Consider the following 22,685-nt stretch of genomic DNA (forward strand, 5'->3'; position numbering starts at 1 on the left):
GCCTTGTCCTGTTGATAAGGATGCCATTCATCTATCTATTCTAGGACATCAATGAAAAGGTTATTTTAAAGAGCACAGGACCAAGAACAGAAGGCATGGCCTTTCATGTAATTAGGTAGACTCAAACTGTTTGGATACTTGGACTGAAAACAGTCATTAGGTGATCTTGGGTCATCTTGGAAGGAGGTCTGTGGTGGAGAGAGCCTGCAGTCTGTTCTTGGCTCTCATCTATTTAGCATGAAATTTTCAGCAATGACCTGTATAAATAAGTGGCATCTATATCAGACTACCTTCCAATGTGATCTGGAATCACTAAACGACTATTTTCAGTACAGGCATCCACCCAGTTTGAATCTACCTAACTAGATGTTTTAACCCTACCTCCATCTCTCCATCTTTTCTATCATGAGATACTTTATCAAATGCCTTACTAAAATTAGGTAAACTACATCTACAGAATTATTCTGAGCTAAATGTCTAATAATCTTGTCCAAAAAGAAAAAAATTAGATTAGTCTGAAATGATTTGGATGAAGCGATGCTGGCTCTCTGTAATCACCACTTTTCTTTCTAGATGTTAATTAACTACCCATTTAACATAATTTTCTTTTTTTAAAAAAATTATTTCTTCCCCAGTTACTTGTAAAGACAATTTTAACATTCATTTTTTAAAAATTTTGAGTTCCAAATTTTTTCTCTCCCCTACCAATCCTCTTCCTCAGACAGTAAGCAGCTGATATAAGTTATACATGCTCAATCATGCAAAACATATTACCATATTAGTCATGTTGTGAAAAGAGACACAGACCCAAAGGAAAGAAAATCATGAAAAAATACAGAAACTGAAAAACAGTATGCTTTGATCTATATTCAGATCTCATCTTTCTCTGGAGGTAAATGGGATTTTTCATCATGAGTCCTTTGGAACTGCCTGGATCAGTGCATTTCTGAGAATAGCTAAGTCATCCACAATTGATCATCATACAGTACTGTTGTTAATGTATACAACATTCTATTGGTTCTATTCACTTTACTTTGCATCAGTTCATGTAAGTCTGGGTTTCTCTGAAATCTGCCTGCTCATCATTTCTTACAGCACAGTAATATTCCATTACAACCATATAGCACAACCTGTTCAGCCATTCCCCAATTGATGAGCATCCTCTCAATTTCCAAATCTTTGCCACTACAAAAAAAGCTGCTATAAATATTTTTGTATAGCTAGATCCTTTCTCTCTTTCTCTCTCTTATTTCTTGGAGTTACAGACCTAGTATTGCTGGATCAAAGGGTATGTCCAGTGTGATAGCCCTTTGCCCATAGTTCCAAATTGTTCTCCAGAATGGATGGATCAGTTCACAACTCTAACAGTCCATTAATATCCCAACTTCCCCACATTCCCTCCAACATTTATTATTTTCCGTTATATTAGTAATCTGATAAGTATGAGGTGATATCTCAGAGTTTAGTTTTAATCTGCATTTCTCTAATAGTGGTTTAGAGCATTTTTTCATATGCCTATAGATAACTCGCTTCATCTGAAAACTAGCTATTCATATCCTTTGATCATTTATCAATTGGAGAATGGCTTTTCTTATACATTTGAATAAATTCTCTGAAATTTTTAATCTAAGAAATTATCAGACACACTTGCTGTAAAAATTGTTTCCCAGCTTTTTGCTTTCCTTCTAATACTGGTTTCACTGGTTTTGTTTGTATAAACCCTTTTTAATATAAACAAAATTACCCATTTTACATCTACTGGTGCTCTCTATCTCTTGCTTGGTCATAAATTCTTCCCTTCTTGATAGATATGACAGGTAAACTATTCCTTGCTCTCCTAATCTGCTTATGGTATCACCCTTCATATTTAAATCATGTACCCATTTTGATATCATCTTGGTATACAGTGTAAGATGTTGGTCTATACCCAGTTTCTACCATACCGTTTTAAAATTTTCTCAGCAATTTTTGTCAAATAGTGAGTTCTTGTCTCCAAATCTAGTCTCTGAATTTAATTTCTTAGCCAGTACCAGACTGTTTTACTGATTATTACTTTATAATGCAATTTGAGATCTGGTATGACTAGACCGCATTCTCTCACATTTGTTTTCACTAATTTCCTTGATATTCCTGAATCAGAGGGGCTACGGGAACATGAGAATCCAGGACAGGACAAGCATCCAGCTGGGATCCTCTCAGAGATAGTGACCTTTTTGTTCTTCCATATAAATTCTGTTATGATTTTCTTTTAGTTCTATAAGATAATTTTTTGGTAGTATGATTGGTGTGGCACTGAATAAGTAGATTTAGGTAGAACTGTCACCTTTATTATACTGGTTCAGTCTATCCTTGAACAATTAATATTTTTCCAATTATTTAGATCTGACTTCATGTGAAAAGTGTTTTGCAACTGTGTTCAAATAGTTACTGGGTTTGTCTTGACAGGTGGATGTAACGGTAATGGGATTTAAAGATCTTCCATGCCCCTTGTATTGGCAAGCTAACAGGTACTTATTAGCACTTAGTTTCAAGTTCATAATTGTGTCAAGTATTAAGACCCAGAACTTGTGAATCTCACAGTGGGATGAACTTGCTTACATAGCAGGAAGGGGTGGGGCAGGGAGAAGCTAATAAGAGGTCCAGGCCAGAGAGGGAAGTGATTTTGAGAACAGAACTTATGGTGGCAGAACTTCTTTTGAGAGCCAGACAGAACTTCTGCTTAGAACTGCGGAGAATGAGAACTGCTGGGAGTAAGCAGCGTGGAGGCTGAGCAGCTACCATGAGTGAGGAAAGGAGGATCTTTGCCTGAGGGAGCCTGTTTTGTTTTGAAGGGTTGGGAATGTAGGTGTTCACTGCATCAACTATATGTACCAACATTGTGGCTACTGCAATGACTTTGACTTTCTGGTTTTGGGACTCAGCTTTCTGGTATTTGAATAAATGCTTTAGCTCTGTCCTCCATGTGGAGAGCCTATTACATTTTGTGATTCACAACTACATCAGCATATTTACAGTCACTGTGGGTGTTGTGAATATTGCATTGTTGTGACAGCGGATCCCCAAGTATTTTATATTGTCAACAATTATTTTAAATTTCTCTATCTCCTGCTGTTGGGCTTTGCTGGTAATATATAGAAATGCTAATGACTTATGTTGGTATATTTTATATGCTGCAACTTTGCTAAATTATTTCAACTATTTTTTAGTCGATTCTCTAGTATTCTCTTAACTATATCATCTGCAAAAAGTGGTAGTTTTGGTCTCCTCATTGCCTATTCTAATTCCTTCAATTTCTTTTTCTTCTTATTGCTACAGCTAACATTTCTAGACAATACTGAATAATAGTGGCAATAATGGACATCCTTCACACCTGATCTTACTGGGAAGGTTTTTAGTTTATTCTCTTACAGATAATACATGCTGATGGTTTTAGACAGATATTACTTATCATTTTAAGGAAAACTGCATTGATTCTTATGCCTTCTAGTGTTTTTAATAGAAATGGGTGCTGTATTTTGTCAAAAGCTCTTTTGTGCATCTATTGAGGTAATCATATGATTTCTGTTGGTTTTGTTATTGATATGGTCAATTATGCTGATAGTTTTCCTATTACTGAACCAGCCCTGAATTCCTGGTATAAGTTCCACCTGGTCATAGTACATAATCCTTGTGATATATTATTACAATCTCCTTGCTAGTATATTAATTTTTTTGCATTAATATTCATTAGGAAAATTGGTCAACAGTTTTTTTCTGTTTTGGCTCTTCTTGGTTTAAGTATCAGCATCATATTTGTGTCATAAAAAGAATTTGGTAGGACTCCATCTTTGCCAATTTTTCCAAATAGTTTATATAGTATTGGGACTAATTGTTCTTTAAATGTTTGGTAGACTTTGCTTGTGAATCCATATGACTCTGGAGATATTTTCTCAGGAAGTTTGTTGACAGCTTGTTCAAGTTCTTTTTTCTAAGATTAGTTTATTTTGGAGGGAAGGGGGGAGAAGGCAGGGCAATTGGGGTTAAGTGACTTGCCAAATTAGTCACTGTTTGTTAGCCAAACTAACACTGGCTAGTCAGTGTTAAGTGTCTGAGGCCAGATTTGGACTCAGATCCTCCTGACTCCAGGGTTGGTGCTCTCTATTCACTGTACCACCTAGCTGCCCCCTAAGATTGGTTTAATTAAGTATTCTAGTTCCTCTTCTGCTAATCTGGGCAATTTATATTCTTAGTAAATATTCATCCATTTCATTTAGATTGTCAGATTTACTGGCCTATAACTGGGCAAAATAGCTCCTCATTATTGCTTTAATTGCCTGTTCATTGGTGGTGAGTTTCACCCTTTTAATTTTTGATGCTGATAATTTGGTTTTCTTCAATCAAATTAAACAATGGTTTATGTATTTTTAAAAATAAAACAAGGTTTTAGTTGTATTTATTCAATGGTTTTCTTATTCAATTTTATTACTCTTTCCTTTGATTTTTCAGAATTTCCAATTTGATATTTAATTGGGAATTTTCATTTGTTCTTTTTCTAGTTTTTTAGCTGCATGCCCAAATCACCGACCTGCTCTTTCTCTACTGATGTAAACATTCAGAGAAATAAATTTTCCACTAAGTACTGCTTTGGCTGCATCCCATAAATTTTGGTACGTTGTTTCATTGTTGTCATTCTCTTTAATGAAACTGCTGTTTCTATGATTTATTATTCTTTGACCCACTCAATCTTAAGGATTAGATTATTTAATTTCCAATTAATTTTTAATCTATTTTTCCATGGCCCTTTATTAATTTTTACTGTATCATAATCTAAGAAGGATACACTTAAGATTTCAGCCTTTCTGCATTTGATTGTGAGGTGTTTATATATGGCCAATTTTTGTTTAGGCGCCATGTAATTGATGAGAAAAAGGTATATTCCTTCCTGTTGCCATTCAATTTTCTCTAAAGGTCTATCATATCTCACTATTCTAAAATTCTATTTACCTTAACTCCTTTCTTGTTTATTTTGTGGTTAGGTTTATCTGGTTTTGAGAGGGGAAAGTTGAGGTCCCCCACTAGTAGTTTGTCTATTTCCTCCTCATTTAACTTCTTTAGAAGTTTAGATGCTATACCTTTTGGGGCATATATTTTTAGAATTGATATTACTTCATTGTCCATGTTAACTTTCAGCAAGAAATAGTTTCCTTCCTTATCTGTTCTAATTAGGTCTATTTTTGCTTTTGCTCTGTCTGAGTCATGCTTGCTACCCCTGCTTTTTTTTACTTTAGTTGACACATAATATATTCTGCTCCAGTCTTTTTACCTTTGCTCTGTGTGTCTCTCTCTGCTCTCTGTTTCTTGTAAACAACATATTGTAGGATTCTGGTTTTTAATCCATTCTGCTATTTGCTTCCATTTTATGGGTAAGTTCATCCCATTCACACTCATGGTTATAATTACTAAGTATTTCCCTTGTTTATAATTCTCTCTCCTCTCTCCCTCTTTTCATCCTGTCCCTCCTCATTAATGTTCTGCTTCTGACCACTGCCTGTCTCAATCTGTTCTCCCATCCATCAGCACTCCCCTTTCTTGTCTTCTTCCCCTCCTACTTCACTATAGAGTAAAATAGATTTCTATACCCAACTGAGTATACGTCCTTCCCCCTTTGAGCCAAATCCCATGAGAGCACTGTTCATGCAATGCCCCCCTTTCCCTCCACTGTAATAAGTCTTTTGTCTCTTCATGTGAAATAATTTACCCCATTTTACTTACTTTCCCTCTTTCTCCCAATGCAATCCTCTTTCTCATCCCTTAAATCTTTCTAAAACCATCCCATCAAAGTCGACTTATACCCACACCCTCTGTCTATGTATACTCCTTTTACTTGTCCTAACAGTGATACAATTCTCAAGAGTTACAAGTGTTGCCTTGCCACGCAGGGATGTAAACAGTTTAACCTTACTGAATAACTTATATTTTTTTCTTTCCTGTTTACCCTTTTATGCTTCTCCTGAGTCTTGTATTTGAAAATTGTATTTTCTGTTTAGCTGTTTTTTTTTTTCCTCCCAGGAATGTCTGAAAATCCTCTATTTTACTGAATATCCTTTTTTTTTTTTTTTTAAAAGCAATCGGGGTTAAGTAACTTGCTCAAGGTTACATGACCAGTTATTATTTCTGGGTGTGGTGCTGAGTATCTGAGCCCGGATTTGATCCAGGTCATCCCGACACTGGAGCCGATGCTCTTACTCGCTGAGCCACCTGGCCATCCCTAAGCAATTGGGGTTAAGTAACTTGCTCAAGGTTACACGGCCAGGTGTTTCTGGGTGGGTGCTAAGTGTCTGAGCCCGGGATTCGATCTCCAGGTCTTCTCAACACTGGAGCCAGTGCTCTTACTTGCTGTGCTACCTGGCTGCCCCTATCCTTTTTTTTTTTAAACCTTGAAAGATTATGCTCACTTTTGCTCGAGAGGCGATTCTTGTTTGTAATTTGAGCTCCTTGGCCTTCTGGAATATCATTGCAAGGCCTCCAATCTTTTACTGTAGAGGCTGCTAAATCCTGTGTGATCCTGACTGGCCCCTTGACATTTGAACTGTTTCTTTCTGATTGTTTGCAGTATTTTCTCCTTGACTCGAGAATGCTGGAATTTGGTGATATTATCCCTGGGAGTTTTCATCTTGGATTTCTTTCAGATCACTGGTAGATTTTTTGGATGACTTTTTTATCTTCTGGTTCAAGGGTATCAGGGCAACTTTCCATGATAATTTCTTGAAAGATGCTGTCCAGGCTCTTTTTTTGATCATGGCTTTGAGGTAGTCCAATAATTCTTAAAGTACCTCTCCTAGATCTACTTTTCCAGTCATCTGTTTTTCCAATGAGATATTTCACATTTTCTTCTATTTTTTCATTCTTTTGATTTTGTTTGATTGGTTTTTTTTTTTTAAAGCAACTGGGGTTAAGTAACTTGCTCAAGGTTACACGGCCAGGTGTTTGTGGGTGGGTGCTAAGTGTCTGAGCCCGGGATTTGATCTCCAGGTCTTCCCAACACTGGAGCCAGTGCTCTTACTCGCTGTGCTACCTGGCCGCCCCAGTTTGATTGATTCTTGATGTGTCATGGAGTCAGCTTCCACTTGCCCAATTCTAATTTTTAAGGAATTTTTTTTGGGAGTTCCCAAGTTTATTGGAAAGAAGGCAAAAGTAAATATTAAATAGCTCCTCTTGGTGTTTTGAATTTCATCCCACCTGTGGGCTGGGTAACTTGCAGGTTGGACAAACTACCAAAGTCCAGGAGTTTCAACATTTCTTTGGTATCAGGGTCCACTTCAATGATTTCCTGATCCAAAGTAGAGACCTCAGGGACATAGTTATCCCTCCTTTCTCTTTCTTCTTCCTGCAGTTTGATGGAGATACCTCTTGCAGGGCCTCTCTGGATCTGCTTCATCAGATAAGTAACATATCCCGAGATCTTGTTGCGGAACTTCTTGCTGGGGATGATGGCGATCTCCTCACACACTTGCTTGTTGGTGTGGAAGTCATTGCCCAGGCGGGTGTAGTACTTCTCAATGATGACTCGCACCTCCTTCTTCACGATCTTGGTCTGAAGGTGACCCATGTTGGCTCCGGAGGGTAAAGGGCAAGGAATTATTTTCTAAAGTTAGCTTTGGTATTTCCTTTCCACATGGCCAATTTTATTCTTTGAGGAGTTGTTTTCTTCACTGCATTTTTCTACATCTTTTTCTTTTCTTTTTTTTTTTGTGATTCCTTTATCAAGTTGTTGACTTTTTTCATGACTTTCTTTTATAACTCTCGTTTCTTTCCCCAATTTTTCTTCTACCTAATATATTTTTAAAATCCTTTCTGAGCTCTTCCAGGAGTTCTTTTTGGACCTGAGATCAATCCATATTTCTCTCTGAGGTGTCATATGTAGATGTTTTGACACTGTTGTCCTCTTCTGAGTTTGTGGGTTTTTTCTTTTAAATAGTATTTTAATTTTTCCAATTACATGTAAAGACAATTATTAACAATAATTTTTAAATAAAATTTTGAGTACAAATTTTCTCCCTCCTCCCTCCCCTCTTTCTTTTCCCTAAGATGGTAAGCAATTTGATAAAGGTTTTATATGTGCAATCACATAAACTAAGTTTGTGCTTTGATCTTCCCTGTCATAATGGTAGCTTTCTACAATCAGGGGTTTTTCTGTTTGTTTTTTGCACATTTTTCAGCCTATTTCATGACTTCTAAAGTTGAGTTCTGCTCCTAGGGCAAAAGGGGTATTGTCTCAGGCTTCTTGCGCCAGGGTCTCTGGCCCTGATGCTTACCTGCTGCACTGGGCCTTTCAGGGTTGGCAGATCACCTGCTGTGCTTGTGGCTTCAGGTCCAACAGCTCACCTACTACACTGGGGTCATCAGGCCTGGAGCTGGAGGTCTCAGAAGTGGCCTGTTGTGCCTAGACCACAGGGGCCTTGACTGCTGGTCTGTTCTGGGGATAGGGACCTCCCACTAGCTTGCCTGGGCACCGCTTTTGCTGGGCTGTACTCCTCTTTTGCCCTAGTGAGACAGACGTTTCCTGCAGTCCCTCTAAGTTATCTTGGGCGAGAAAATCGTTTCACCCCATCCTTTTGTGGGTTCTGCTGCTCCAGAATTCATTTTGATACATGATTTAAAGTTGTTTGGAGAGGAATTTGGGGGAGCTCAGAAAGTTCCTGCCTTTTCTCCTCCATCTTGGCTTCATCTCCCCTTTAATATAATTTTCTAGAATTTCAAGAGGAATCAACTTCTAGTTCATGTCCTAATTGATATATCTGCCTTTCTCTGATCCTATGACCCACCCCCTTCTCTACCTATGTCACTTAGCAATCAGGTTAACAGATGACAACTGCATGGTGCTTTAAAGTTCTAAATATATTTTAATGACTTATCTAATTGAAAACCTCATCAAATCCCTGAAGTAAGGATCCAAATTTTAGAGAAGGAAAATGAAGCTTACCAAGGCCAAACAGCAAGTAACTGGCAGGGGTAGAATATGAACCCAGGTTTTTGACTCCAAATACAGCACTCTATGTGCTACGCCAGACAGCTATCTTCCTAGCTACCAGTTCTTTCAGTAATCTAGCATCCATCTCCTCATTCCTTTAAGGACAGGCTACTGCTTCTTCTTCATAGAGAGGGTTTACCTCTCTCCCCTTCGGAAAAACTTTATAGATTTTTCTCAGCTCCAAGTGTTCAATGATCCCACTTTCCTTTTTTCTCTCTCACATTTTCTCACCCTCCATTACCTTCTTCACAGGTTAGAATTCCCCTATGCCCCTTAAGGTCCTGTTTCTTCTGTTTTCATATTGAAGCCTCACCCCCCCCCCCCTTCTGTTTTTAAAGCATCACTTCATTCTCTCTGATAACCAGGAGAGCAGAGAAGTATTTATTGTCCTTTCATCCTCTCTTTTAGACAGGAGATTAGTCTGCACTCTGAGAATAGATAGCAGTCGCTTGGTCATGGCAGAAATGTAAATAACAGACACTATGCAAGTCACTGTAAAATTCCTCCTGCTCTCTTACTTCCTGGAAATGAAGATCCACAGTCCTTTTCACTTTATTAGTCGCTCCCCTAGAGAACTAAAACAGTAAACTGTTTGTAGGGGTCTTGAACTCCTGAGTCATCACTTTCCTCCTACCTTGACAGTCACTAATTTCCTTTCCTTCGTCTTACCAACTCGTCTCAAATTCCTCTCCTTAAATACTTTTTCTCTTCCTCCTTCAGCTCTAGTTCTTTGCCACCTTCAATTTTCCTAAAACTCTTCTAAATTTCCCCTCCCTAAATTCAGATCTCTAGCATTTTACATAAACCCAAATGCTCCAAATAGGCAATTCTTACTCATAATTCCTCCTCATTTTTAGCTACTGTTCTTACCTTTCTACATGGTCTTCTCCCAGACTGGAATATAGCCAATACAATCAAACTTGTCCAAATCAGTGTATCCCCACTATAGTTGATGATCTGGCCCTAGTTCAAGTTTTATCAAATATCCTCCTTATTCCTTAAAAGTATTTCTATTACTTTTTTCATTCTGCTCCTACCACCTCCAGTTCCCTCCTTCTTCCAAGGGAGTAGAACTGTAGTGCTAAAGCTACAGAACTTCGAGACTATAGACTGAGAGCCAGGGTGGACCACATAGGCATTTTACTGACCTATAGTTGGAATCTGGATTGGTAAACACTTATCTAGACAACTTTTATTGGCAGAACATATGAAAGATGAACTTAATAATAATTTTTGTACTATGACCAAGAACTTTTAATAAAGAAATCTACTTTCCTTCTGAACATAATATATAATCTCCTTAACTAAAAAAATTTCCCTACAGTTACATCTATTTTTTCCCCTCCTATGGCTCTTCCCTCCTACCTATACCCTTTAAGAATGCTACCAAAAACAGCATAGAGATTCACCTCATTTAACTTCCTCTATCCTCACCCACAACCACTATGGTAGATGGACAGAGAAGAATAGTCAAATGGAAAGTTGTAGGGGAAAGAATATGTATTTGAAGAATTCACATTCAAAGAGTTAGATACTGACACAAAAATTTGGGGCACAAACCAGTCTTTTCATGTTACTCCCCTGTTTAGGTACCTTTTGAGATTCCCCCATTTCCTACCATATCAAATCTAAGTTCCTTTATGTGGCTGTTCCATAATCAGGATTCAACCTACCTAGTTAACCGTCTTCCTCTCCAAATACATGCCCAGTTTAGTCAGGTTCAACTTTTCACTGTTCCTCATACACTTCCTCCTTATTTATGACTTCATTCATTATGTTAATCTCACCTGGAATGCCCAACCTTCTGTCTATCCAAACTACCAATTTACCAAGTTTTAATTCAAACCCCACCTCTTCTTCCATAAAGTCTTCCCTGACAAGGCCAATACTTACCTACTTGTATTTCCTCCTCTAAGCTTCTAGAGTCCTTTACTTTTATCTTAAATCTTTTTGTTCCTTTTCTGCTCTTTCCACCTTCTGGATCTCACTAAGACAGACTCCCTGGCTACTCTTTCTAGGACCAGTTGCACTTTCATTCATTCAACCCAAGTTGGAACAATCCTTACTCCTCACTGCCACTTCCATGTTCTCCTCCTAATCCCATCACTCAGTAACCTCTCCTCTTTTGAGATTCACTAAATGCATATTTTGATACCAAATCAAAATTCTGGTAGCTGTTGTCTATCAGACTTCAGGGCATTCTCCTTCTTTCCTCAATGAGTTCACTAACCTATTCACAGACTTTTCCTCCCCAACTCTTGCCCTCATACTAAGGGACTTCAACATTCATAATGACATTCCCTCACACACCATAATCTTAAAGTTCCTCATTTCTCATGAACTAATCTACTACCCCACTGCAGTCACAGAGATGGTCAAAATTTTGATCTTGTCATCAAACATGTGCTCCACTTCCATGTTCATGAACTCTGAAATTCCCTTATCTGACTGCAGTCTATTGACATTCTTACCTCTCCCTCTGCCTTGCAACCCTAATCCCTAATTTTAGTGTACACTGTAATCTCCCCCCAATGATTCAGTTTTTTCCCAGGTCATTAACTCTGCACTGGCCATACTCACCTCCCTTTCACATCTTGACTCCTTGGTGAACCAATTCAACTCTATACCATCCTCCTGAATTCCTTGCCCTCTTATTTTTATCAGTGATCTTGCCCTGCCAACCTTCAACCTTGGATTATTTTCTGCTGTCTTTATTTCTATTCATTTACAATTGAATGAAGCTGGAGAAAATCATGAAACTATCAACTGGATTCACTACAAATTTATATTAAATAATCTCAACTGAGCTCTCACTTTATCTCCCTAGTTGATTTACTCTCTCAACCACAATAGCAACCTTCCAAGTCTTTTTATTCCTCCTCAAACCTCCCATAGCACCTTCCCTCTCAGCTGAGAACACTGCCTCATGTTTAAAATAAAATTGAGGCCATTCTCAGAGAGCTCCCTTCCCCCCTCCTCCTCATCTTAAATCAACCAGAGGCCTTCTGCAACTACCTCCTCCTTACTTCTTTCACACGTGAAAAGGTGGCCCTTTCTTTTGCTACAACAAAGTCATCTTCACACACGAGTGATCCCATTTCATCTCTAGAACACTGCTTCTCTCAATCATGCTTTCTTTCTCATTCATCTTCTTTCTCTGTTTACAGGCTGCTTCTCTATTTCCTACAAATATGCTGTCTCCCTCCACCTCCAATCCCCACTAGTTATTAAACTATGTCCTCCCCTCTTATAGCTAAGACTTTTTGAGAAGACCATTTACAAAAGCTGCCTCCACTTCCTTTTCTCTCATTCTCTTCTTTCTTCTCTACAGTTTGGCTTCTGACCCTAATTATTCAACTGAAACTGTTCTCTCCAAAGTTACCAATGATCTCTTAATTGCCAAATCGAATGGCTTTTTCTCAATCCTTATTCGTAACCTTCCTGCATCCTCTGACACCACTTAACAGCTTCTTCTGCTTCTTGATACTCTTTTCTCTCTAGGTTTTCATGGTTTCCTCCCGGTTCTCCTCCTACCTAGCTGACCACTCCTTTCAGTCTCCTTTACTGAGTCTTCTTCTAAGTCATGCTCATTAATTCTACATGTCCCCTAGGCCTCTGTCCTGGGTTCTCTTCTCTCCATATATTATTTTGTTTGGCAACACCAAACATGAGCAGCTTTCCAGAAGAATGCTACTGTGAACAGCTTTTAAGATTCTGATTACACTGTGTAATTACACTATTTATTCCATAACAAATCAGAGCAAAACATTCACAGTAAATCAAGGTACAGCATTCACAATGTTACAACTTCTCACAGAAAATCAAAATATAGCATTCACAACAACTTATCACAGAAAATGGCCACATAGTTTTCACCACAGTGGTCACAAAGTTTTGAACAAAGAACAGTCATTTAATAACTCAATCATTCAATCATCCTTAAGGAGATTTGCCTCCTTAAGGGACACAAAGTACAATAGTCAAAGTTCTCCACTCATGGGGCACACTAAGTTAACTCAGTCAGTCACTTATTCACTATTCAATCATCAGAAAATACACAAGCCTTCCATCTAGATCTACCTAGATCACTAGTAAATTATAATTTCTCAGTCAGTACACAGTATCCAAGTAAAGTCTTCTTTCAGCTTGACTCAGGGTGGTCTCTCAGATTTCCTGGATCCCTTTCCATGGTCCCAGATCCTACCTGGATTCACCAAACTGTCACCAGGGTTCAAAGGCAGATAGCTCCCAGGTCCTTGTCCAGCTCTCTGAGCAATTACTGTTCCACACTGAAGCTCACAGCGTCCAGTCCACCTTAAATCCTTCATAGTCTCTGTTCCTGGGAAGTCAAGGCTCAACAAAGCCACAAACAGGTTCATACAAAGCACCAGCCTCACAGTCATGCGTCCTCTGGCTGGCCCTTGGAAATCCTCACCAGCCTCAGCAGCTTGGGCTGGCCCTCTGAAATCCTCAGCAGCTCTGTCTGGCCCTTGGACTCAGCAGAAGTTTCAGAAGGTTGCCAGAATTAAAATCACTTCACCCAGGTTCCCAAAATCAAAATCATTCTGCGGGGAGTGGGGCCTTTCCTCTTCAGACTCCCTGGCAACAGCAGCTTCTGTGTCCACAAAGCCTGCTCCAAGATCTGTCTGACCCAGCAGGGACTTCTCCTCTCTCTCTGTCACATACACACTCACACTCACACACACACACACACACACACACACACACACAGCATTAGCTCCTTCCTGTTTCAGCTGAGCCCTTCCTGTTAAGTCACCAACAGGGGTTCATACCTTCTGTTTCTTTAACAGAGGCTTGATTACTTACAAGATGCAAAGTACCTGTTACCTTTGCCAATACAAAGGGATCTTCAAAATTCAAATTACATTACCATTACAAATAGGTCTAACAGATTCAATTCTCATCTCTATGTAGAAGATTCTCCAACATACTTATCCAGCCCTAACCCCTCTCCTAACTTTGAATTTCACAACCCCAAGTGCCTACTGGAAATCTCTAACTGGATGTTCTGTAAACATCTTAAACTCAACAAGTCAAGAACTCTCCCTGTCTCTCCCTCCAGAAAGAATTTTTCCTAACTTACCTAATAATGTTCAGGGTTCCCCTATCATCCCAATCATTCAGGTTAGCAATCTATGTGTAATCTTCGACTCCTCACCCTCTCTCACACTCCTCTTATCCAATCTGTTGCCAAATGCTGTTGATTTTACTTAACATCTCTCATAAGTACCCCTTCTCTCTTCTGAAGCTGTCATGTCTCTAGCGCAGGCCCTCATCACCTCACACCTAGATTATTGCAATAGCCTGCTGGTTGGTCTCCCTGCCCTAATTCATCTTCTAGTCAGCTGTCAAACTGATCTTACAGAAGTTCATGTCTAACCATGTCACAACCCCCACTCTGAACTCAGTCAAATCCAATGGTTCACTATTACCTTCAAGATCAACTATAAAATCCTATGCTTGATGTTGAATGCCCTTCCTATCCTGGCCCCCTCCTACCTTTCCAATATTCTTGCACCATACAAACTCCCATGTACTCTGAAATCTACTGACACTGGCCTCCTTGCTGTCCCTCAAACAAGATACATTTTTTCTAGGCTATGGGTATTTTCACAGGCTTCCCTCCTTACCTGAAATTCTCTCCTCATCTCTGCCTCCTGGCTACTCTGGGTTTTTTCAAGTCCCAGATAAAATACTAACTTCTATAAGAAGCCTTTCCTAATCTCCCTTAATGCCAGTGGCTTTTTTCTGTTGATCAACTTTAATTTATCCCACATCTTGTATGTATACACTTGTTTATATGTCTTCCTGTCAGACTGTGAGCTCCCTGAGAGCAGGGACTGTCTTTTTGCCCTTTCTTGTATCCCTAGTGATTAGCACAGTACATAGGCATATAATAGGTGCCCAAGAAATGCCTGTTGAGCAACTATGTAATTGTGCCTTATTGATCTATTGGGGAGGCATTATGTGAGATGGAAAGAGCAGCACTAGACTTGGAGTCTAAAGACAAGGGTTTGATTCTCAGCTTTACCACTAGCAAACTGGGCAGAACTAGTAGTACTGGGTGGAAATCATAGGCAAAGTGCAGGCTTGATGTTAGAAAGAACTTTCTAAAAATTAGAGCTATTCATATATAGAATGCGCTGCCTCAGGAGACAGAAGGTTCCCTTGCATTGGATGTATTTATAGCCCCAAATAGGTTGTAAGCTTCTTAGAGGCTGGGATTGGGGTTCATACTTCCATGAACTCCCAGAGTCTAGCACAATGTTGAGTACAAACATCCTTTTTTATTGGTCAAAAGTACTTTTAAACCTCTAGGTCCATTTTAAATTCCTTCACAGAGCCTGATTCCCTTTAAAAAGTAAACATTCTACTTGGCCCATAAAATTGGCATCAGTTGGTCCTATCAGTTGGTCCCATATTATCCAGTAACCATGTACCCACTCTTCATTCTCCTACCTTCTATGACATACTTGTACACTTCTACACTGAAGAGAAATTATTTGCCCTTATGTAATCATACTTGTTCCTCTAAAAACCAAGCTTCCAATGGACACAAAAATAAAAGAACATGAAATACTGTCAAAAGTAGATTCAATTTCCTATGTTCAGGGCCAAAGCAAAGATACATTTTTATACTTTTAAGTGGAAGGACTAGGCAATAGCCAGGAAGTGCAAGGGAAAGATGAGTAGTACAGATGTTTAGTTACCACAAGGGGAGTGAATGGGAATCTAATAGCATATAACTTAGGGTTTATACAATACAGGTTTCTTATCTCTGTGCAGAGTAAATATCAGTTCTAGATACTGCTTTCTTGAGAGAAGAGGGACATTGGTTATAGCCTGCATGAAGCAAAATGTCAAACAACTCACCTGATGCGTTCTCCAACAAGCACTGGAGCAGAATTTCCCCTTTCTGTAAGACACTCTCAGTCAGGGATTGGTGTTCAGCTATGTCTTTTTTAAATTGCTTAAAAAGGATATCAGGATAAAGAAAAACGAACATCTTATGAACATAATTTATTAAGTTTTATAAGAAAAAGTTCCCCCAACTTAAAATAACACAAAGCCACCATATTAAGCTCTAAGATGAAGAATAAATAAAACCCCCATCCTAAGAGCTTCTGATGTCTTTCCTTAACATCACAGATCTTTGAAACTAAGAAAAATACGAGACAGATTTTACTCTTATCTGCTAGAAAATGCCTGCTTGATGTCTGTCTCAATGGCAGAGCACAGCTCAAAGGCAGTTTGAGGTAGTCTTTCAGAAGACCACAGATTTAGAGCTAGGAAGTATCTTAAAGTTCATCTAGTCCAACCTCCTCATTTTACAGAGGAGAAGTTGAGTAATAAGCAAGAGAGATAGGATTTGGACCCAGGTCCTCTGATGCCGAATCCACCATAGTCATCTCTGTTACCATCTCTGCTCTCTTTCAGATGTCTTGGGAAGAAACTCCCACTCCTTTTCCCCTCACCCTCCCCTCTCCATAACCCAGGGCATCACAAATTGTCTCAAAGATTTTTCATGAACTTCTCAAAGCAAAACTAATTCTAATTAACTTGGCTTTGGAAAAAAAATACCCAAATACCAGGGAGTACAAGGCAACACTTTTTTGTGTGTGCTGGGGTTTAGACAGTTCTATTTGAGACAGAGAAGGATGCCCTTCCTCACAGACTACTCCAAATTGTAATAAAAATAAATTGAAGATCATCTGCCCACTGGGGGAGTGTAAGAGAAAATATCTGAGGGCCTCATAGTAGGGCACCAAACCCAAGGACCTCTACAGAGGAGAAGAATCATGGCATTCTCCTTCACCAGGTGAAGGTCACCTGGACAGCCTCACCTAGTCTGGAGGTGATTTTGGCCTTGGGGTATGAGAGAGAGAGAGAAGGGGAAGGGAATAAGCATTTATATGGCACCTGCTATGTACCAGGCACTATGCCAAGTGCTCTAAGAATATTATCTCATTTGATCCTCATAAAAATCCTGTGGGGCCTAAGGAGTTATTTTGGTGCTGTCCCCATTTTATACTTGAGAAAACTGAGAAAAACAGAGGTTAAATAACTAATCTGGAGTTACAAGCTATTAAGTTATCTGAGGACAGATTTGAACTCAAGTCTTCCTGACTCTAGGCCAGCACTCAAACCATTGTGACACCTAGCTGACCAAGGTAAGACAAAAGTTATCCATGGGGTTTCCCCTGGAGGTTTTTCTAACTACTAGCTCATATCTAGACTTAGTAAGATTTTCGATTTAGAGCTGGGAAGGACCTCTGAGATCATCCAGACTAACCCCTTCATTTACAGATGAGGAAACATGCCCAAGAGTAACTTGTCTAAAGTTGCACTGGGGCAAGGGCCAGGATTAGAACCCAGTTCTCTGACTCCAGATCTAAGAATCTTTTTATTATACCATGTTGTCTCTGTGTGGGCTTTTGGAGGCTTAGATAGAAGGTAGCCTCTAATTATTTCTGCCACAATCTCATCTTAGTCTAAGTTGACCCTCCATGACAAATCTGCCTCACACCTATAGCCCCAGAGTAAGTCTCAAGTCTCATCAAGAGTAGGCCATTCCAAAAGGACTAGACTAGCTTAGACTCCCCGCCATGCCTTTCCCTTGTATGATATGCAACTAACTGCATTTCATTCAACTCTAATAAAGGGGGGAAACCCCTAGGAACAGGGTGGAGCAGGAAACTAGGTTTAGTCAACTAGACAGAGTCCAGGTTCAGACAAAATAAGGCAATAGCTCTGTGGAACAGCTCTCCGTTAGGCGTTCTACACTTCAAAGCCTCTAACAATATGCAGAAAGAATCCTACAGAAACAATCCTTGCTGAGCTACCTTATTTCCTAGAAAACAAATACTCTGCCCTCACAAGATAGGAAGTAATTTATCAATACAAAGCACTAGAGAAATGAATCAAGTATCCAACTAAAGATGATTAACAAAGATGGCAGCACTGGACAGTATACAGGCTTAGCACAGCCCCTGGCTCTCAGGCTTACCAGTCAAGGGCATCACTTTACCTTGTTTAAGCCTCATTTGAAAATGGACTAATAATACTTGCCCTGCCTTTTTCACAAAGTTGTTGTAAGGAAAGTGCTCTGTAACCCTTAAAGTACTATGTAAATGTGAACTACTAATCCAAGAAAACCAGGAGCCCCACATGAAGTAGATTTATTAGCTTTCTTTGTACTGCTTTTGGCAGGAAGAGAAAAATAACTGCCCCCTCCCAATAGTCAGGGGGACTCAGTTCACAGGATGAGACAAAGGTTTATAATGTAAATGCCAAATAATTTAGCTAACCCCCGCAGAGGACAGATGGGTACAGGGAACACATGGGTTTTATACTTACCCGATAAAGCTGTAGGGAAGACTTGAGACTGGCAAGGTTAGACTTGGGTGGAATCAAGTTGTCCGTAACTTCAGCTACTTTATACAGCCAGCAAATCAGCTCTTCCAGATAACAGCAAAATATCTACTGAGGCCAAATATAACTTATTTATCTGTGTTCCAGGGATACCAATATAAAGACAAATATCCTTTTACTGCAGACACAGGGTTTTTTCCAAAAGTTACTTAATGTATAAATAATGACTCTTGGACCTCATTTCTCCCTGATGCCTTCATGTTTAGCTGACCAAGGTAAGACAAAAGTTATCCATGGGGTTTCCCCTGGAGGTTTTTCTAACTACTAGCTCATATCTGGACTTAGTAAGATCTTGGATTTAGAGCTGGGAAGGACCTCTGAGGTCATCTAGACTAACCCCTTCATTTACAAATAAGGAAACATGCCCAAGAGTAACTTGTCTAAGGTTGCACTGGGGGAAGGGCCAGGATTAGAATTCAATTCTTCTGAAGAGTAATGCAACTAAAGCCCTGCAAAAGGCCTCTATAATACTGACATTTTAAAACATTTAATCTTTTAGTTCAATATCGCTACCATCTGAGTTAATACCTAGAAAAAGAGGTGCTAACCTAGACTGAGAAAATGCAACATTGCCTGTGAAAAATCTGGGGTAAAGGGCAGCCATGTTTATAATAGGGCTACATAAATGTCAGCTGGTATGGTTGTTTTAGCATGTTAACTTACTTCTGCTGAAAAAGGTTAGCCTAAAACAAATGGCTACAAACATCCCTGGCCTTAAAACATGGCTGAAAATAACAATAAAAAATTGCATCCTCTATCTTTCTTCACAAACCTAAGGACCAGAACACTAAAAAGTCACAGAATCTCAGAACTAGAAGAGAACTGGAAAATTATCTGTTTCAGATGCTTCATTCTATAGATGAGGCAACCAAAGCCCTAAGAACTGCATTACAGTGACTCACCAGAGTCACAAATACTCTGTCTCTATGGGTTGTCATTCACCAGAGGTGCAGTGACTTCCCCCTCAGCAGAACTGAGGCTACAACTTGGGTTTCCTGAGTCCCAGTTCACTGCTTTTTCTATTACACTACAATTCAAGAGACCTGGATTCGAATCCTGGCTCTGTCCCTGGGTATAGTCTTGGTTCAGCCACCTAACTTCAACTTTCTTGTGTCTCAGTGTCCTCACTGTAAAATAAAGATATTATCTGCCCAGCATTATCCTCTTTGAGCAGATGAGTTTTGTTTATGTGAAGTATAATGTTCTCTATGAGACACTGTTTCTATAAGTGACAGAACATAGGAAGAAAGAAGAAAATCCTGCATGTGTGTCTGCTGTCCAAAGTAATAATGCAGCAGATGAAACCATACTTCTATATTTGAAACCCAGTAGGGTAGCTCACATACTCTCTCTCCCACTCTACCAAGAAGGATCAGTCTCACTTTTGGAACATGTGAGTTTGCACTGAAATGATGAAGTCCTTGGATATAGAACCCCAGTTTTATTACCAACACCAAAGTGTTGGATCACAATGGACTCTCTTACAGTGAGAGTTAAGACCATCTACTATATGATACACTACAAAGTAAAGCTTAGCTCTGACCCAGTCAATAATTTAATTTGGAGGCTAGGGAGTGGTGGTAAGAGATATCTTCATGTAAATCTCTTTAAGTTTTCTTTTCCTTACCTTCACACACTGTAGAAGGGACTCTCTTTCTTGGTCCTTCTCTTTCTTTAGATGTTGCCCTTCTGGTTTCAAGTCAGGATAAGCCAGCCCAGCGAGCATTTTCCTAAAGGAAGAAATTGTCTTCAGTCTGTTGGCTGGGCCTCCTGGGTCCTGACTGATCAATATGTTAGCATCACCTTCCCTATCAAGTTTTTGAAACTGAAAGTGGGGGATCTGGGTACAGCAATCCCTATCTGCAGTACCCCGCTTCCCTCTGGAGTCTTCCCAAGTAGAATGCCTTTTGCTATGGTGCAGAAGGGGAGCTGGCTCTTTATCACCAGAGGCAGCTGGTAAACCTTGCCCTTCAGTGGCTACAGAAGGCTGAGAACCAGGTATTTGAACGGTGGACAGATATGGAGACAGACTGGAAACCTGGGTCAGTCGAGGGGGCAGAGCAAGATACTCTTCTTCGATTTCAATATCTTCTTGTGTTTTCCACCCTGATTCCATTGGAACATCATGGGAAAGACACTGGAGATCACTACTTCCACCATTCTGGCCTGTAAGTGTTGAAAAGGAACTCCCTCTGGACCATTCTCCAGGCGATGGCAAGTGCGCCTCAAGGCATCTTTCCATAGGTCGAGATTTCCTGAAGTTTATTAGATGTTGTTCCTTTTCATTCTGAAGAGCATGTCTACTACTGGCTTTGGGAGTAGATGTAAACTGACCAGAAGCTGCCAATCTGAAGCTACCCTGGGTCTCAGACACTACAGCAGAAAACCTGTCATCACAGTTTCTGGGTTCTGGAGGGAGCTGAACATCTGGTTCTGTTGGTAGGCAGTCATGGGACAGAGTAGCAGGGGACTTCAGGGTGTTCTCAGGTGAAAGGGAAAAGCTGTCCAGGTCAACACCTGAGTCATGCAGGAAGGTGTCGGTGAGCACATGGCTGTCAACGTGCTTTGGAAGCTGGGCCTTGGGCTTTAAAGGGTAAGTATAATCAAGCAAGTCTTCATACTCTTTATTTGGATTCCAGAGAGGGGAGTGACGATCAGGAGATGGAGGCAGGGAATTAGGCAGCACACAGGCCCAGTAATCAGTCTGAAAGGAAGACCGTCTCCTACTTGCCTCAGTTACAGCTCCCCCACTGCAGGATGCCAAACATGGCATTCCATGTGCTGCAGGCATGGGGCTCAAAGCAGAGCTCAATAAACCAGATGGCAAACATGAAGCTGTGGGTTCAAGTGAAGAGCTTTTAGGAGGCCACAGGTTTTGGGATCCTGTCTTCTCTCTCTGCCTTAGGAAACTATTTGGTGTAGGTGAGGTGGGAAAGCTGTGACTGGAAAGAGAAAGGTTAGACAAATCTAGGTTCAGCAAAGATTTCCACCTCAGTGAGAAAGAAGAACTGGAGTTGTAAGGCTGCTGCCCAGGACCATGGACTCGGGGAGATTCAAAGCTGGAGTGGTCATCTTCATCATCAGCAACCTCTCCTGAGCTGAGAGTCCTGGCTAGAGGATCAGCAACACTTTGAGCTAGCCCTGGAGAGTCAAGACACAATTCCTCCTCCATCTGTAGTAAAGAAGCAAGAGAGGGAAGGAAGACAAAGAAAAAATATGACCATGGAGGTGATGGATTGAAGCAATTTGCTAAGACAATAACAGGGCTGAGGACTTTCATTTGGCACCTGGATGACAACCAAAAGGCCTCACTTAGGAAAAGAACCCTTTAGAATGGAAAATTCAGGGAATTCTCAAACTGTAAGACTCAAAGAAGCTGATGAATGACACTAGTATAATACTATTGTCTTGGAATAGAGAAAACAGCTTTCATAGGATTTCTTTCTCAACAGATAAAACAGCAAAATACCAAAGTCTTCCCATTTAGGATGGGGGTTAGCCAAATAGGCCAGTGATGACTGGTACCAAATTTATATCCCTTCTGAAATGGAAAACATTCTCCTTTTTTTGGGTAGAAAACCTTTGAGAAATGTCTCAAATAGAAATGACCTCATTCTACCTGTGAATCTTCTTCATAGTGACCCCAGGACTAGGAGAAGGCATCCTTCAGAGCTTCACTATCCTTTTATTTTGACTGCATGTTCAAATACCAGTGTATAACTCGGCTCCTTACTTCAAGGAGTGGTGATTGTGGTAATACTGAATAGCTCCAACTGAGGAAAATCAGAATAAGGAGCACCACTAACAATAGCTTTGTTTAAAGGATAAAGCAGGATCTGTGAGGTGGGTTAAATTGCAACCCAAATCATCAGGAAGTGCTTGAGGCACAGCGGAGTTTAGGTGAACTTGCCAGGATCATGTAGCTATTCAGTGTTAGAGGGAGGATTTGGATTCTGAAGTTTCTGAAAATCCAACAGCACTTGATTCACTAGGCCTTGCTGCTTTCTCTTAGCTGATGCCATTTTTTGGTTAAGTTCTCCCTTAATACCTCCTTGTGGATTACTGATCCTGGGTTCCTGGAGCCTACTGCCAATGGTACCACACAAATTAGAAAAGACTTCAAATCTGTGTCATCCAAGGACAAGTCTAGCTAACTTCAGAAGGAAGGAAGTTAATCATCATGTGCAGAGTGATGAATTTTTCAGCTACGGCAGCTCAAGAA

General features: G+C 40.0%; 2 protein-coding genes across 2 annotated transcripts in view; both read right to left on the reverse strand.

Annotated features, from left to right (window-relative positions):
* Positions 1-22,685, reverse strand: part of CEP68 (centrosomal protein 68) — a 46,901-nt gene that overhangs the window by 8,589 nt on the left and 15,627 nt on the right. The window contains exons 3-5 of the mRNA XM_069068957.1: positions 20,091-21,635; positions 18,389-18,511; positions 15,905-16,001 (exon numbers count right to left, since the gene is read on the reverse strand). Of these exons, the coding sequence (XP_068925058.1) occupies positions 15,905-16,001; positions 18,389-18,511; positions 20,091-21,635 (1,765 nt within the window). The remainder of the gene's footprint in view (positions 1-15,904; positions 16,002-18,388; positions 18,512-20,090; positions 21,636-22,685) is intronic.
* LOC138146847 (small ribosomal subunit protein eS17-like) lies at positions 7,132-9,509 on the reverse strand. The gene has a single exon (XM_069068961.1). It carries the CDS (start codon positions 7,586-7,588, stop codon positions 7,181-7,183), a length of 408 nt encoding a protein of 135 aa, XP_068925062.1. The 5' UTR covers positions 7,589-9,509; the 3' UTR covers positions 7,132-7,180.

Source organism: Petaurus breviceps, unplaced genomic scaffold, assembly GCF_028583685.1.
Source record: "Petaurus breviceps papuanus isolate PSGF00001 unplaced genomic scaffold, PetGlider_PUasm1.0 90775, whole genome shotgun sequence".
In the NCBI taxonomy this organism is placed as follows: domain Eukaryota; kingdom Metazoa; phylum Chordata; class Mammalia; order Diprotodontia; family Petauridae; genus Petaurus; species Petaurus breviceps.